The 18,174-nt window shown below is 36.7% G+C and overlaps 1 protein-coding gene across 11 annotated transcripts in view; it reads left to right on the top strand.

Annotated features, from left to right (window-relative positions):
- Window positions 1-18,174, top strand: part of RABGAP1L (RAB GTPase activating protein 1 like) — a 248,568-nt gene that overhangs the window by 145,061 nt on the left and 85,333 nt on the right. For all 11 annotated transcript variants that reach the window (XM_084526909.1, XM_084526912.1, XM_084526910.1 and 8 more), the window contains 3 exons: window positions 8,576-8,650; window positions 12,030-12,155; window positions 13,525-13,668. In XM_084526909.1, the coding sequence (XP_084383035.1) occupies window positions 8,576-8,650; window positions 12,030-12,155; window positions 13,525-13,668 (345 nt within the window). The remainder of the gene's footprint in view (window positions 1-8,575; window positions 8,651-12,029; window positions 12,156-13,524; window positions 13,669-18,174) is intronic.

The raw sequence follows: 18,174 nt of genomic DNA, 5'->3' as shown, positions 1-18,174 counted from the left end.
AAGGAAATACGATTTTCTTTGGTGAAGGCAATTTTATCACAATTCTGTAGAACATGTAGTCTGATGCAATGCTAAGAAAATTATAATCACTGGACTAGTTAGAATATGAATAAAATACACATTAAAGAATTAAAAACTGTCTAACAGGTTGCTAAAGGTAGCAGCATTGAATCAAATGTATTTCAAACAAGGTGTCACGAAGATCTCTTGTTTATTTGATGTTCTCCTGTTAGTCACCTAAAAGAAAACAGAAAAGTCATTTCTGATAAAAATTTGTAGGGGACACGGAGAAGGGAATGGTAAATAATGAAGTGTAGAAGGATGTGTATGTAGATGAAACTTAGGTAGGAATAGAATCACTTGAACAACTCAGTCTTTTACAGTTGCTGCAGCTGCTTTTCATTACAGTGTCCAGAATTAGATGACTACTGCTAAATTGGAAAGAATCTGTAGAAGTTCCATGCCAAGGATGAACTTGATTTGAGAACATTCTTTGGAAAGAAAATCTCATTCTCATGAATGGGTATCTTAGCTTATTTTGTTTAATAAAGAGAAGATAAAGGAAGGAAACTGATTGAACTAGAAATGACTTAACAGACTTTTCTGTCTAGCAGACAGCTTCAGAGAGGTAGACATTTCAGTCCTTTCTGGGTTGTCTGTAGCAAAAGTGAAGAACTGCACTTCTCTCCCACAGCCGGGGCTTTTTCTGCCCTCTGGACCTCTACTTCTGCAGAGAAAGGAGCTGCAGATGTTGCTTCTCTCACCCTCAGGTTTCTGGAAGAGCCTAGATGAGAGTCCACCAGCATGTGCATCAGGTTGAGGACTGCTTTTCCCTTGAAACATTCTCTATCTGCAGTCGAATCACCTCTGCCATTTTGCCACTCTATTTATATGAACAGGTTCTGCATAGCATCTTTGCAATCAGCTTTTAATTTACTACTCTAAGCAGCTTTGTATCATCACCAGACTTCGTTTCTGTGCTATTTTTTGTGTTCTGTATGATTTATGGATATTTTCAGCAGCATCAGACCTAGCATATATTTCTGTAAGATTCTGCAAGAGACTTCACCTTCATTCTGTGGGCGAAAACCGACTGTTTATTCCTTCCCTTGATTTCCTATCATTTAATCAATTATTTGAGCCTTCTTCTGTGGCAGCTGAGTTTCCTAAAAAGTCTTTGGGAAGGAATCTTGTTGAATGTCTTTTAAAAATCCCTGTATACTATACTGACTGCCTTATTCTTTTATGTACTCAGTGGTTCCTTCAAAGAAGGATTTGTGAAGCATTGCTTCCTAGTATAACAGCCATATTGAATATTCAACATTGAATTATTCATAAGTTTACTGCTTTTATTCTTGCCAGTTTCTACCTACTTGCCAGTATGGAGATGAAGCTTAACTGTAAAGTGTATTTCTAGGCAGCCCCTTTTCCTCATACTTGTACAGTTTTCTGAAATGGTGATGGCTTTGTTCTGCAAATGACCCATCTATGGCTGTGTCTAGCTGGACCTTGAGTTTGTTATTGACTTGGTGAGTTTTAGAGGAATACTCTTAAAAACTAATTAATTTTCTTATAAAGTTGCCATTCCACTGGCTGCTCTATGTTACTGGAATAACTTCCATCAGAGGTGCTAATGCACTCACACCCTTCTTCTGAAATGGCAACAGGATGTTTGAAGAATGGGATTGCTGAATGAGGCCAGAAGAGGGACTACCCTCCCTCCTCAAGGTAAAGAGCTGAGGAGCGTTTTCTCCATGCCCTACTGGAAAGAGAGTTGATCTGAGCAGTCAGATAAAAAGGAAAAGCATTAAAAGCTCACTGCCTCATATGAACAGGTCTGTCAGTTCTAGTTCAATCTCTTAATCTCTTCTTCAGAACAGTGGGAAATCAGGAAAGATGGAAACTTCTTCAGTTGCATAACATTTATGTGACAAAGTAAAGTATCTAAAAATAAACTTTAAGGCTGACAGTGGTGATAAGGAATGAAAAAAGTTCCAGATCGGAGATTTCACTTGAGGACATCGCATAAGCTAGATTTTCCAGAGCAAGCATCTTCAGGAAATACTTACATTTCTTGCACCCTTTCTGTTTAAATAACATGAAAATTCAAGCTATATTTAAAGAGTTAATTCGCTGTGTTACAAAGCATAGCAGAAAAGTACTCTTGACCTCCTTCCATGCTTGCATATGTAGTTAACAGCTCTATCCTTCAGGGAATCAAGGTGTGTGGCTCTTGAGTTTTGGAGGGTACGCAGTGCACTATGTAATGCGAGATATGTTTTCTCTAATTTTTTGATTAAAGTAACTCCTCTTTGATAAACAACCACTGTGATGTTAATAGCAGGAACTGAATATGTTGCCTGGTAATCAATTTATCTAGGTTAATAATCTTACTGGACAAACTGAGAAAATTATATACAACATCTCTGTGTTTTTGTGAAAGTGGTTGAATAATTTTTCAGAGATTTGGAGTTGGTGTCAGTGTTTTCCAGTGAAAAAGGCATTATGAAAAGCTATGAATCATTTGTGTCATGATGTATTTTTGTTACTGAGTACTTATCTCCTTGCTTTATCAAATTCGGAGCTTTTTCTTAGACCCAGTCATACTTGCCTGGGATCAGTGTGATTTTTGGCTTGAAAAGAGACACTGCATTTCAGCAGTTGTCACAATGCCTGTTTGTTGATACCCAGATTAGTAGAGGGAATGATGAACTGTTTTTCTAGTAAAGCTAATACTTTACTCTCTTTGCTGTATAATTGAAATGCGAAAATGTCTTTGAATTGCTCTTTTGTGACCAGTAGCTTCTATATCGTGCTAAGCAACAAATGATGGATTACTCTAGGCTCATCCTCCAGCATGGCAGAACTGCTGCTGAATGCCATCCTGTTTTTTTTTGTTTGTTTGTTTGTATGTTTTGTTTTGTTTTCATTTTCACGTTGTTGCAGCATCTTCTTTCATATTATGACCTCTTTTCTGCATGCACGTGTTCTTCTGCATTTCTCAATATTTTCTTAGTATCTCTTCAAGTTTACAAATGAGTGGTTTAAGTATTTGTCCCCTTTGGTTTAATTACTTGTCAAAGAGCAGGTCTATTTCATTGCTATAGCAGTCTATTGTATTTTAGAATATACATAGGAGCATAAACAGAATCTGTTAAGAATCATTTTTCATCTATTTTTAGTTGTTTATTTTCTTCACTACTGGATTGAAGAGCAGTTTTAGTAAATATTGTTTCTTATTTCATGCAAAGGATTTTTAATGTTGCCTTGTCTTCTTCAATTTCTGTATTAATAAGGTTCCTCGTCTGTGCATCTGTGCTTAGCGAGGCAGCAGCAGTACTGTTCCTGCATATGGATTTTCTGCTGAGACTGTACTAGTAAAAAGGTCAGGGTTGTGAATCTCAAGTGCTAGAAATGGAGTAAAGACTTTACTGTGTTCAGGGGCTTGCCTGAGTGAGTGCGAACCCATCATTGTTCCCTGGGCCTTTGCTAGGCCTGTGGCTCTGTAGGAGGTATAGTGCATATGGTACAGCTGCCCCTCAGGGACACTCAATAAATGAGTAACTAATTTTGAAAAATGCACCTTTCAGTTAACATGGAAATTCCCTGTAGGATGGGACAGTCATAGGAATATCCCTACCTTCAGACTGTTGGCCCTGTAATAAATTTAGATGTGGAGCCTTACATTGTACTATTAGGTGTGGCGTTTTAAATTGTGCTCTCACTGACAGCTTCTTCAGGCACCATGCAGGTTTTTAACTCTACTGAGATGGACTCCAGCACAGAGTCATCTCTGTATCAAACACCGAGAAGATGTCCTGGATTGTTTCTGTCATTTCGGTAGTGACACAGAGAATAAGTCAAGGGAGCAAATCAGGCTTATAATTCTAAAAATTTTGCATTTCTGTTACATTTTCTGGCTTTTTTTCCCAGGGACAGAGATATCTAGCATGGCTGTTAACAAGCAGCTTGCCAGTTCGCCTGTCACTATTTCAGAGAAGCGAGTTCCCTGTGCCAGAAAACTTTACTATTGACAAGAGAGACACCGGTACTGCAGATGAGGAATGGAGATCTGTAGGGCCTCTGCTTGTACCTTTTCCATGGCATTGCTGTGAAGCGTGTCTGTATGGGTGGGGGGGGATGAAAGCTCTGGCAAACAAGAGAAAGATCTTTTTATGAGGCAGGCACTATAGAAATATTTATCATGAGATCTGCTTAATTTCTGATGTAATTGTAATTAATGGAATTGAGTTACTATGGTAAAGGCAAATTGGCAGTGTGACTGTAAGCTGATACTTACTAGTTAGTGTTTTGCATTTTGCTGCTATTTCAAGTACATGTGAACCTTCAGGAAGTATAAGCAATACTTTCCGTGCTTATGAGGACAAAATGGTGAACAAAGTTCAGTCTGGAATGCAAGATGTGCTCCTTACTCTTCCTTTTCTCAAACCGTTAGGACTGATACATAGTAATTGCAGAAATCCCAAAGCTGAGTTATTACATTCAGATCAGCAACCTTTCATTTTTCAGCAGTACATACCTAGAATTTTTGTATCCATGGAAGATTCTGATCTCGGAAGATTTTCCTCCAATAATTATTTTAAAGAAGAATTTCTGTCCATCTCTGGATTCTTCAACCACTTTCCCAATATGCATGTGGTTTAAAAAAAAAAAAAAAAAAAATCACTCCCAGAAAGAAGTCTACTTCTGTGATTCTCTACCATGGACTTTTTTTGATGAGACTCTTTTGCTTCCAAACTGTTCGCTTTCTGATGATTTGCTAATAACTGCACACTTCAGCTCTGCAGAAGACAGACAGTTATTAAAAAGACACTTTAATTCTGTAGATGAGGTCTTCGTTAAGTTAAAAGGAATTAAAGTAGGCTTTGAGACAGAATTGTTATTAAATCTCAGTTGTGAGAAAGAGAATATTTCAGATCCTGGTTAATTGATGCATTGTGACTGGAGGTTCCTGAAGAGCTTAAGAAAATAACAACTGAAAGTTTACTACATTATCAAAGCTTGTCGTGGGAAAAATCCCATTCTCTTGAAATTACAAAGTAAACAGTGACTTCAGTGGAAGTAGGAGGTTTGGGATTTTGCTTTGCTTTCATGTTTCATACAGAAAAACAAAGTTAATGCTCCTAAATTCCTTGAAAGGATAAATCTTAATTCATCTTAGATCTTTTATCAAGAACTTAATATTATTGAGGTATCTGTAGGCAGCATCCTTATTTTTGAGGGTAGTTTGGTTAATTACATCACATTTCAGCAATAACAAGTCCCATAGGTTATTTAAAACCAAATAATAATAATAATAATTGGAAATATGCATAAAGCTTCAAAAATGCATTTGCTTGGGGCAAATAAAATGAAACCATGTAGATTCTACAGACTATTTTTTTTTTAAATAAAAATCTTTTGCTTTGACTTATCAGCAGATTTTTTTCCAGTTTGATCTAATTCTCATGTTCAGATCTAAGTATCTTGTAACAGCTGCTTTTGAAGATGAGTTGTGGGGAGGGGCCTAGTGGAAATTAATTTAAAAACAAAACAAAAAACAAGCAGATTCAACAGTTAATACATACATATATATTTTCTTTAATAGTTCATGGTTTCTTCTAGGACATGTTAGAAATGTTCCAAGATATGTCCCATTTACTGGACCTCTCAGATGTGTTTCTCTTATGTCCTATGTATATACATGTCCACTAATTAACTTGCAATTTTTTAAAACCAAATTATCCAAAACTACTTGTTTGTAGTCCCATGGATTTCCTCTTTTTTACAAATGTCTCCCATTTGTTGTCTGTTCTTCTGATTAAGTAAGCCAATTAATGGTTTACCAGTTTATTTTCCTTTGAAACTTTGTGTCCACACTGTCTGTTCTTAATAAATTTTTAGTATTTTTTTGATCATTTTAATTTATAATTTCTTTCTGAAACTCAGTTGGAGAAAGACCCTTCAACACATTCCCTGTTAGAAGTGGTTCCAGCAGGATGACAACCTCAGTGATTATTCTGCAATAAAACAGACACCAGGAAAGTTCCTGTGGTTTTGTGCTGGAGTTAAAATACAATTTTGTACATCATGTTTCATCATGTATTTTCCAAGTAGAACCTTTGCCTTCCTGCTCTGGATGTGTTTGAAAATCGATTTATTATTAGTCTTATTGTGCTCAGGAAGTTGGTCATGAGAAAGTTCTTTGGTCTTCCTTTATATTTTTATGCTTAAAATGCAGAGCGAGGCTTTTCTTGTTGTTTGTTTCCTCCTGCTTTTCCCCCATTTTCTATCTTTTGCCACAATTTCATTTTGTTTCACAATCTCCAAGGCATATCTTTTTCTTTCTGACAGCTTTCCTTACCTCACTTTTTGTCTATGCTAATTCCGGAGGCAGTTTGTTTGCTCCACTGTGTTGATTTCCCAGTAGTTTTTTTGTTGTTGTTGTTGTTTGTTTGTTTTTTGTTTTATAAAAAAAAAAATTGTTTGCATTAGTTCAATACTGTTTTCAGCAAACTATTAGCTATTGTGCTAACATTGCTTCTGATAAGAGAATTTTCTGCAAATTATTACTGTTGCAGTATTATTACTTCTCAAGACAAAGGGAGCCTCCCCAAAAGGTCAATCATCTACTATTTTTCAGCTTGGATTTTTTGTTGTTGTTGTTAAGTAAAATAAAAGTGTTTTATGCAGTATGAAGAAATCATAAATCAAATTTATTATTTGCAATTTGGCATATCTGGAGCTGGCCTTTCAAAAGCAGAAATAATGCATCTTTTAGGAGTGCTACGGAAACAAACTAACAGGCATCCATAAACTGATAGATTTGGGGAACAAAGACATAAAGACTCTATTTACTGTGTATTATTAACCAGAGATGGTTTTAATAAGCCCTATGCAATATTAATTTAAGCGTTGAAAGTAATTTCTGTTAATTCCATGTTTGGAAGCTAAAGAGTAATTTAAAATTCACTTTTTCAAGGACAGCACCCTTATTTCTAGTTCCAAGTTCTGTGCCTGCTATTGTATCCTTCTGGAGTTATTTTGTGTATTTTGCTTTTATGGCTTGAATAGATGAAACCAATAAGCAACTTATAATGGTTCCTTAATTTTTTATTTTTTATTTTTGGCAATAATTTGTGTGATTAGTCTTCTTGTATTTACTTGACAAATGAAAATGAGCAGTGGGTTGGAATCCAGGTCACCCCAGTTCCAACTGCTGGGGACCAGCAGCAGCACAGACAAATGCCCAGTGATGGTAAGGCATGCTTTGGCTTTTCACAGTGCTGCAAATGTAGTAGGAGATGTATGGCTGAGTTGTTCGCAAACAGTGACCTTTAGCGGAATACTCAGTGAATATTCTTGATGGAAATCTTCTCTACTGGAGTCAGCGCATAATTTCTTAGAAATATTTCTTTCTTTGTTTCTGCCAGTCAGAGTGAAAAAGAAAGGTGGTTTAAAGACTTGACATACATTTTGGCCTCCATTTCAATGTTCTGGCAGAAATTATTGGCAATTATATTAATGCACTTGGCTTAAAAGGAGCCAAATGTCTTTCTGAGAAAAAATTCTTGACTTTTGAGGCACTTCTAAAATCCAGTGGGGCAGACCCCTGTGGCTTTGGTTCCCCCAGCACTACTCTTGTCGTTCATCCTGCTTCCACTTACTGAATTTGCAATCTGATTCCATTGCAAACTTAAAACCTGCAGGTAAGCACAGTGTTCCAGTTCGAAACACGCTTGGCTGTAAGCGGTGCTGGAGGTAGTCCGGGGGCAAAGCACATTTCTTGGTTCACGTGGCTTGTTCCTGGAGCTCTGGCCTGGTGCTGCTGTTGTGCTTCGCCTTGCTTTTCTCTCAGGATGGCTGTCTTTCTGCTGTCAGTCCTGCTCCTGCTTACTTTCTCAAGTCTCCTCAGATTTTTAACATCCTCTAACATCTCTTTCAAAACAGTATTCATCATCTTGTCTCTGAAAAGCAAAGAGGAAGGGAAGGTCAGTTATTTTTAATAGGAAGAAAAAAGTGGCGCAGCCATCATACTGTAGGAGAAGGAGTCTTCATTTTTCAGCATAGCAAGGAAATGGAAAAGCTGTTTCTGATGAAACTTTCAGTGTAGGGTAGTGCTCAGTGATTTTCAAACTAACAGCCTCAGATCCTGAACTTTCGTGATGTAAAGATTTGTTTTTCCAGAACGAAGTAAAGAAGCACGCTCCCCATCACACAAAGGCACCTGGTTCATAGCTTACATTTTTTATATTCCCATTATTTCATTACTGAAATGAAATTCCCATTCCTCAGTGAAATTATCTCCAGTTTAGGTGAAGGGAAATTGCATCCAACTCTTTTCATGCTGTTTTAAAAATAAAAATAGACAAATACAATGTTCATGGAAGACTCAGGGCGAAATACCCAGGTTTTCCTAAGTGCACTGAAAACCTATGCAAGGTGGGTTACAATCTCACTCCATTTATTATTTTAGCCTGCATGGTTGTACGTATTCTGAATATCAAAATGTAATACAATCAATAGCAAATGAGTAAATGCATTCTGAGTATATGTTGACTTTTATTTTTTCTAGGCATACTCTGTCTATGATGAAGACATTGGATATTGCCAGGGACAGTCCTTCCTTGCAGCTGTGCTACTCCTCCATGTGAGTTAATTGCAAAATGAAAGCTTTGATATTTGAAGCCAAAGCAGCTTTAAAATCAGTAGTACTGGAACATAGTGTTTGACAGATATTTACTCTTGTTTATTTGTCTCTGTTCATTTTCCTGTTGTTGCTTTTTGGCAAATAGTGAATAATGGCTTCTATCTTTACGGATGTAGATTTCATTTATCTAGGAGAAATCTGATAAATTATCAAGCATTTCTGTGTCAAAAACAGACACTGATGAGTTACATTTTTCCTTTGAATTTAATTCTTATGTAGGTAAACTTCCTTTGGGTTTAAGGGAGATATTCTCAGAGTAGCCAACAGGAGCAAGCAGTCTCATTAATTTTCAGTGTCCTAAGGACATTTTGTAATATCTTTTGAATGAGAGCTGAATTTGAACATTAGTATTTTAGCCTGTAACCAAGAACTGTAGAAACTTGGATCTGTCACCTCCTGTATATGCGTATGTACATGTATGTGTATAGTGATAGGGAGATAAATAAACAGTTTTTATATTTGGCTTTAACTTTGATCATGTTTCAGTGGAAAAGAAACAGATTCAAATAGTATGGATATTGGTGGATATTGTAAAGAATTTCTGAATAAAACTCCCCAGACATCAACAGCAACTCTAATTCAGGCCATTACCTTTTTCTATCAAGCTTTAATTAATAAATTATTAATCATGGTTGAAATATGCTTTAGATTGTGGTTTTGGATAGGACGTTGGTGGCATATATGCTACATGTACTCTCCCTAAGGCATCAAGAAATCAAATTCTGATCAATTCAACTATAATTTGTAATTCCTAGTGAGATCTAAGACTCCTCGAATATTTATGGAGCATGACACACAGTGGAAGTGTTATAGAGAAGCTTTAGATTTCTCAAGAGTAAACCTGAAATTAGTCAGGTTATTGCAGTCCCACATATGCTGCAAATCACCTCATCTCTCAGTTATTTTGCGAGTAAATTTTTACCCAAAGAAGTTGTTTAATTTCCACTGGAAGAATAAGCCAATTGCAATACGGGAGGGTTTTAGAAATGAGTAGGTGTCACATTCTTAATGTTCAACTAATACTTAGCTCCTTTCTCTTGGTAGTGTGCTGTCATCACGATAGAGACTCACCTTTGTTTCCAGTGTTTCTGCAGTTAGAAGAAATTGGCCTGTTATGTGGGGAATACTAAATGGCAATTGCACTCATTTTAATTTGCCCTTTGTAATGTTTGCTTTCATAATAGGATATTAAACTGAAATAATCAGAGAAAGGGGGGAAGGGAAGCTGTGTCACTCATGTAAGTTGGGAGCTTCCCAGGATGTCCTTGAACTTGTGTTTTTCTCAAATTTTCCAACCAATCTGTATCTGTGAAAGCTTGTGAGATCCTCTCTAACTCTCCAGTCTTTGCATGGATTCTATCCCCTTTCCTTTCCCCCTTTTTTCTGGGACAGGCTATCATTTCCCTTCAGTGTAGATATCTTTCAGGGATGGTTGGGTAACCTGAACTTCCATCCTGGCTTTTTGTGATTTTCCTGCTTTGGTGAAATCCCCATCAAAGATGAGCAAGTAATTTCTAGTCATGGGAGACCAGTGTTGCCAACTCTGATAGTTTTACTGTTAGTCTCATAATATTTGATTATTTTTTTTCTCACTGTCTAACTCTTGGAATCATTACTAAGTGAAAAAATAAAAATTCATTAAAAAAAAAAAAGCAGGTAAATTTCTGGCTTTTGTGATTCCAAGTAAAAATAATAAGGGACAGATAGCTGAATGTTTAAAATCAGAAATGCCCAAAATAGGCATTTTCTTAAAAATAATAATAATTTAAAAAAAAAGATAAACTTCATTTTATGATTTTGAATTCTTGGGGTTGGTAATATTGGAGAACCTATGTCCACAGAGTGAGGACTCCATGGCCTCTGCCTTTATGTCCTTTGGCCCAGTACTCACCTCTGTTCCCTCTCCCTGTGCTGGGGGAGGAATGACTGTCAATGCACGTGTGTCTGAGCATGCAAGGTAGGTGTGCTTGTGCATGAGCATCTGTCATTTTATTAGAAATAATTGTTACCTTACAAAAAATGTACGTGCTTGCATTTTACTCTAGAGCAGATTCAAGCTTTTTGGTCAGGATAAAACATTTTCTTCCCTTTTCTTTGTCTGCAGCCTTTATCCGCTGTCAGTGGGGATTGTTCTGACCAGATAAAATGGTGATAAAGAGCACTGAGATTTCTAAGAGCTTGTCCTAGGTGAATCTAGCCTGCACAGATAGCTAGCAGCTGACTTGGCAGTTCTTTATTCCAACTAGTTATTTTTATATATGCTGTCTGAAAATGAAAATGTCCACACATGGCCCTGGAGATAGGGCATAATCATAGGCTGAATTACAAAAGATAAAACCCAGAAGGTAAATATCATCAGACTAAAATTCTCTTTGAAAAAATACTGAGCTTTTATCTATTGCTGATATTTGATAAGGGACTGGCACGAGAGTGAATGAGGGAGTATACTAAAAGGTCAAGAATTGCCATTCTTGATACTCAGTAATTGTTTTCATTTGTAACAGTCTGGTGCCTGCAAAAGCAAGGTGTTTTTTTCAAAGACCTGATCTGTGGCCTGCAGGGACTCTGCTTGTGCATGTCTCCTTCCTGTGTTACCTGAAGGCATGGGGGAAAAGGGAAATGGCAGCACTGGAGGTTTGATGACACAGGGCTTCCCACAAATTCGACACTTTATAAGTTCAAGCCAATAAATCAGAGTGGCCCACATAGCTTTTCCATCAGTACCACCTTCTGAAATTCTGTTGGATGAGAAATTTTGGTCAAACTGGAATAGAGAGCTTATGGAGATACGGCTTCCGAAAAAAATCACAATGTTAATAGGGGGGAGTGGTCCCTCCAAGCTCCCAAGGAGGTTCTGTTGGCAAAACTTGTTATTTCCTTATTCATCGTTTGAAACCTGACTTCAGAGATTTTCATGTCTTGGGGTTTGGATGAAAGTAAACAAGCATTATTCTCACTAAGGGTTCTTTATCTTAGCTCTCCTGCTTTTTTCACTTAATCAAGTTTCTCTCAATAGAAATCAGTGTCTTGGGATGTTGTTTTTCTTTTTCTTCCCTTTTATTTATTTATTTATTTATTTATTTATTTATTTATTTTTAACTCATATTCTGAGGGTTGTGTGCTGGTTGATCTCGTACCTATTGGCAGAAAGAATACTGATGACAGTATCGGGGTGCTTTGCTGAAAATTTTAATATATCCCAGTTTTTGAATTCGTTGTTCCTGAGGTATTTAAGCATACGTGTGTGTGTGTTTCTATCTGTATAAAGAATTTCCATCCTCAGCTCAGTTTTCTAAATTATGTTTGTGTATTTTTCCAGATGCCAGAGGAGCAGGCATTCTGTGTATTTGTGAAAATAATGTATGACTATGGCTTGAGGGACCTCTACAGAAATAACTTTGAAGATCTCCATTGCAAATTTTTCCAGCTGGAGAAGTTAATGCAGGTGGGGCCAGAGTAACAAATTATTCTACTTTCGTAAATGGAAATATTGGTGAGGAGACTAATGTTTTGATTTCATAACCTACTGTATGATAAAACCCCTCTCCTTTAAGGTAGTATAGAACCAAAGCAGGGAAGTTTAATATCTGGATCCAAACATTGTGAGTCAGATTTATTTATAATTTCTTGATTTCTTTCATATACCAATCTTGCTGCTAATCTTTGTATCGAAGCAGAGTATGTATCTGTGTTTTTTTCACTCTCTGTTTGCTTACTGTCTCTCCTCCCTGTTTTGTTATGCTACTTAGAGAGAATTTTTCTGTTCTGTTAAGGCTAGCAAATCTTTTGGACTCCCACCATCAGTGTCCTACTTTCTATGAATTGTGTTGATGGTTAAGAGGTCAGGCAAATCAGGACATCCTGATGCTTATGAAATACAAATCAAGTGTAGGTTATTTTACAGATTTTGCTGTAATTTCAGTACATCGCTCTTTTTCAGATGTAATTATATCATATTCAAAGCAATTTAAATAAAAGGTTGCAGGTTTTACACACTGGTGTTCTGACTAATAAGCACTTACTAACAGTCCATTAAGCCTTGACCTGGATTTCTGTTATTATAGTGAAAACTAGCTGCTAGAGTCATTTACCATAAATGAACATCCATACCTCTGAGATTTGTTAAAAACAAACAAAAACGTTCACAGACCACAATTAATTGAATGATCTTTTTTCAGATTTCAAACTGTGCATATTTCCTACTTGATCAAGTACAATTTAATACTAATTAATTTGATTCTTAACACTAGTATATGGTCTTTTCAATATTTATGTTATGGGCATAAAGCTTTTTACTCCATTGACAGAAAATGAGTATATCATCAGTGTAGAGTATAATTATCGGTGATTATTTTGTGTTGGTTATATATGTTCCTAGTTAGAGACATTGTGTGATGAAGTCATGAACATTAGTGTGCTGTGCTGCTTTCATGCTCTGCAAGGTGGTCTATTACTTGTTTAGCAGAATAATTTGCAAGAAGACACAGTTAAGAAGTAACTTTTAAAAACATATACCATGCATGACATAGATTTCACATCTGCTCTGCCTTTTTCCCGTTGAAGATTTTGTAATTTCTCAGTATTACCTAATAGTATGTTGTTTGATGCCATGACAGAATCCATAGTGAATATTTTCCTACAAATTGTAACCATGGCCACTGAAAGTTATAAAGAAACATTACCATTGCTCTAAAGAAGCCAGGATTTCACTTTATGTTTTTCAGTCTTTAGCAACCTGGTACTTGCTGGCAATGCAGATGATGAACCTGAAGTAATGAGTAATACTGAAACATTTATTTTTTCCTTTACTCTAGGAGCAGTTACCTGACTTGTATAGCCATTTCTCAGACCTCAATTTGGAAGCTCATATGTATGCATCCCAGTGGTTCCTCACTCTTTTCACTGCCAAGTTTCCACTCTGCATGGTCTTCCACATCATTGACTTACTACTTTGTGAGGTAAAAATTCCTTGAATCAGGAATCCCTTTCTCCATCCCCCAAATGTGTTAAGAACTTTCATCTTTCTTTGTTTCATTTCATTGGAGTAATTTACAGTTTAATTTCAAAATGTGTATACTAAATTCTTTAGAAACCATGGTTATATCGAGAAAGATGTTCAGTGAAATGCTGGTTTGGTTTTCAAATTAGAATGGTGGATCGCTTCATTCTTTGTGAAGGGATCTAATTAAGAATATCTGATGTACACATCTGTTCTAATTTAATTTGTTAATAATTTATTCAAAGTTAGGAATTCTAATCTTTTGAAGATACCTAGTAGGCTTTTAGTAGGAAAACTCCCCAGATTTTCTGATTCAGAATGCCTAAAGACTGTAAGGATATTGCATGCTGCTTTGATGGCCTGGTATTAAACAAATAATGAGAACTGGTAAGCATCTCAATTGAATGAAGCTCTTTCCATCCTATTTTTTTTCTAATATTCCAACTAAGGAATACATTACTGCAAGTACAGAATGGTACATTTCTGAATTGTAGACATGTGAACTTTGTTTAAAAAAATAGAATGGAATGGGAAAAAAAAAAAAAGGAACGTTAATTTTGGTGAGGTGTTAGTACTTCTTTTTGTCACTGAGAAGTCAGGGCATAGAGATGGTCATATTCTACTTGTGTATTTTGAAAAATATGTATACATAATTGATATTTTCAGATGCAAAGGGCTTCACAAGTATGAAACACTGCTGGCTCTAGTTTCTTCTGTTCATTTCTTACTGTGAAGCATTCTACTTGTGAATTTTCAGTCTTGCTGCACACATGTTGGTAATATTAATTGCAAAACAAATATTGTCCACTACTCATAACTCAATACTTTTTCCTTAAGAGTATTACTTCCGCATATTGGTGCTCGGTTATCAAAAAGAGGTGAGCTAATACTTCCAGGAATCAATTCCATGTTTCCATATAAGTATGTTTTGCTTTTGACTTATCTGAGCTCTGATTTTTCACTACGCCTTGATTATTTAAGTAAGCAAATAGAAAGAGAGCAGAAGTTGTTAGTCTTGTTTCATCTTTGCCCTCCTTTTTGCAGAGATGGTTATGCAATAGATGAACATAATACCCTGACCACTTTTGAATTGTTAGTGAGCTCATTTTCCGAATGGACTTCTGGTGTGGATTTGATCATTCTTTGCTAGTTGAGTTCATTTCTTCATTCTGATATTGGTGTACAGTTGATCTCAGAAGTAACTGTTTTAAGAAATAGTTTGTCAAGAAGTACAGAACACCATTTCCTGGTGGCGATCATTCTGCTAGCAGTATAGTTACATCCTGACTTAAGCTTTTGCACTTCTTATTATATTAAGTTTGATGACAAAATACGCTGAAGAAATATTTCAGTCATTGTTAATATAGATTTAAAGTTTACAGTGAAAAAAAAAAAACCTTCCCCATTAAATATCTCACATCTGGCAGTGTTCATCTCAAAAGGTCTGAAGGAATTTCTCTGGGAAGGAAGGTGAAGGAATCCAAAAAGAAAGTGATAGAATCAACAGTAGAGTCTGCTAGGGAAAGAGAAACTTGTTAGCATCTGTGAAGGGTAACCACATAAAGCTAGAGAAACATCTTTTACAACAGTTAAAAATAAATCAGAACTGGTAAGAAAATTGATTTCAAATGGGAAGATGCATGCAGACATCTTGAGAAACAGTGGGGCAATGCGTAAACAGCATACTGAGGCAACAGCGTAGACTATCAAACTGCTCCTAATGTTCATGAGTCAACCAGTCTGGAGTGTAACAGGCAATTAGTTCTGAGAATCTGTGAAAGAAGCATAGATTAAAATTACATTAAAATGAAGATCTAGTTGGCCCTCATTGTAGAAGGAAAATGATATCAAAGGACTTGGGTCTGTTCAGCCTGGAGAAAAGAAGACTGAGAGAGGATCTCATCAATGTTTATAAATACCTGAGGCGTGGGAGACAGTGGGATTTGGTCAACCTCTTTTCAGTGGTTTGTGGGGACAGGATAAGGGGTAATGGTCACAAGATAGAGCGCAGGAAAATTCTGTGCCAACGTGCAAAAGAACTTCTTCACAGTGAGGGTGACGGAGCACTGGAACAGGCTGCCCAGGGAGGTTGTGGAGTCTCCTTCTCTGGAGATATTCAAGGCCCGTCTGGATGCCTACCTGGGCAACTTGCTCTAGGGAACCTGATTTGGCAAGGGGGTTGGACCTGATGATCTCTTGAGGTACCTTCCAACCCCCGCGATTCTGTGTGATTCTGTGACTAGACAGACTAGGCAAGAAATCATTCCTTAATGAGGGACTGAAATCATATTGTGAAGCTGTCCGTCCAGTCAGCCTCCAGAAGGAGCAGTCAAAAAATAATTTTGGTCTGCATTAAATTGCTCTTTACTTTATCTCTGAACAAACAGCATGCCTGTAATTCCAGCAACTGGAAGGAGAAAAAAACAGTTGCAGCTGCTAACACCAGAGCATATTCTTCTGGAAAAAAAAAAAATCTTTGAAGGCTTTTTTTTTTTTTTTAATAAGCTTCCAGCCTTCTCATTAATTTTTCATAAATACAGATGAATTTTAAGTAGCTTCAGTTTCCTTCCTGGCTGTGCTTTCTCCATATCTCTGTTCTGTCAGTCACTGACAAACTGTTTACATCACATGTGACTCCTATGAAAGAAAAATATTGGGGGAAGAAAAAGACTTAAACCATTGCTGCCTGGGTGCTGCAAACTGGACATCCCAAGGGAGGTTCTCTGGTGCCCACAAAAGTACTTGAGTTATGGATGGACAGTTTGGGTCATGCAGGAATTCTTGGATGAGATTTGTCTTTTTAGTTTTTGACTCTGGCTGGAAGAGTGACGTTGACCGTTACAGATACCTTTTAACTCTCAATCCAGAGAGGACTGGGTAAGTGGGCACATCTGCTTCCCTTGCTCGTGTTGTGGGATGGCAGCAGCCCAGCTGGGACGTGGCCCTCCTGAGCAAGACCAAATCCAGGGATGTGGCAGCCCATGAACTATTTGCTACATTGGGATATGAGAATAATCGAGAAACTTTTAAAATCACATCAAAATGCGTGCCATTACATTGAAGGTCTTTTCATCATTCTCAACTTAAATATGACTTGATAGATAAATAAATAAATAAATAGCCCAAACTCGTATGAATTTTGGACTTGCTGTGACCTGTACATGATTCTTTCATCCTGTTGTCTTCCTCTGACCTTTTTTTTTTTTAAGCCATATGCAGACTGTTGAAGATGTCATTCAACCCCCAAATTACCCAAATTTCCAGTGGCCTTAGAATTCTGCCTTGATAACTGTAGGACAGAGTCTGTCACCCAGGGTTATCCAAGAAGGAAATGTATTGAAGTGATTTGTCTTTCCTTGGACAGCAACTTGAAGAAAATTTCGGGCTTGCAGGCTGGTAATCCATAGTGCCATGGTACATATTATAAGGCTTAATACTTCACGTTTGACTGTAATAAAAAAACAAACAAACAAACAAACAAACAAAACACACAACCTGTAGATCCAGTTGAAAGCTTTTATATGATTACAGCAAAGTGCTTGCTTTTGAGCTTGGCTACGCAGATAAATTTGAACATGTCAACATCAGCTGAAGATCTTTCTACAAGGCTCCTTTTAGCTGCCTGTTTCAACACTTCGTTAGCCTCCTTTTGCTATTTCTATTTGCATTAAAGAGTAACTTTATGATAAAAATCCAAGTGCTATGTGGACTTGTTGGTCTTATCCATCAATGTGATATTATGGTATTGAACACCTTGTGAGTCTGCTTTGTTTTGCTGCCTTCTTTTACTGCAAATTTTAAATTATTTGTTTAACTTTTAACATTCAACTTCCTTTTGCATTTTAAAATTTACAATTCAGAATTAAAATATGTGTTTTAGAAGTACTAAATAAGTGACATTAAGAAAAGGGGGAAAAAAAGGAGAAAAGGAGAAAAGAGAAATGAAAAAAATGGTTGACAGACAACTTAAAAGCATTTTTTAAAATTTCATGAAAAGAAAATACTCAAATCAGTTGGGGGATGGGTGGACACGCACACACACACAGAAGCTCAAGGTTTTATTTGGTTATTACATGGTTATTAACCTGGAACTTTGAAGCTTTATTGGTAACCTGCCTTTGTCTGGCTGTTTTTGTGTGCAGTTCCTGAAGATACAAAATACACAAGATTGTACATCTTTGCTTTCAAGGAGTATAAAAAAACCCTTCATGCTGCCTTTTCGGGGCTGGTACAGAAATTTATATATTATAGTGTCAGTAATTATATAGTCTTCTTACAAAAATTGATAGTTTGACTACTGAGCTACGATTTTATGATCAGAACTAAATAGGAGAGGAAGCAACTGGTTATCTGTCACTTTTGAATATTAAATAATTCAGTGTTTTCTATACAGCTAGTATCAGAGAAGTGAAACTGCGTTTCCCAGGACTACATAGCAGCACGGGGGAAGATGTTGGCCTTTGTT

Source organism: Aythya ferina (assembly GCF_964211825.1).
Source record: "Aythya ferina genome assembly, chromosome: 8".
Lineage (NCBI taxonomy): Eukaryota > Metazoa > Chordata > Aves > Anseriformes > Anatidae > Aythya > Aythya ferina.
Note: the sequence above shows the minus strand (reverse complement) of the source record. Positions and strands in the feature narration are given on the sequence as shown.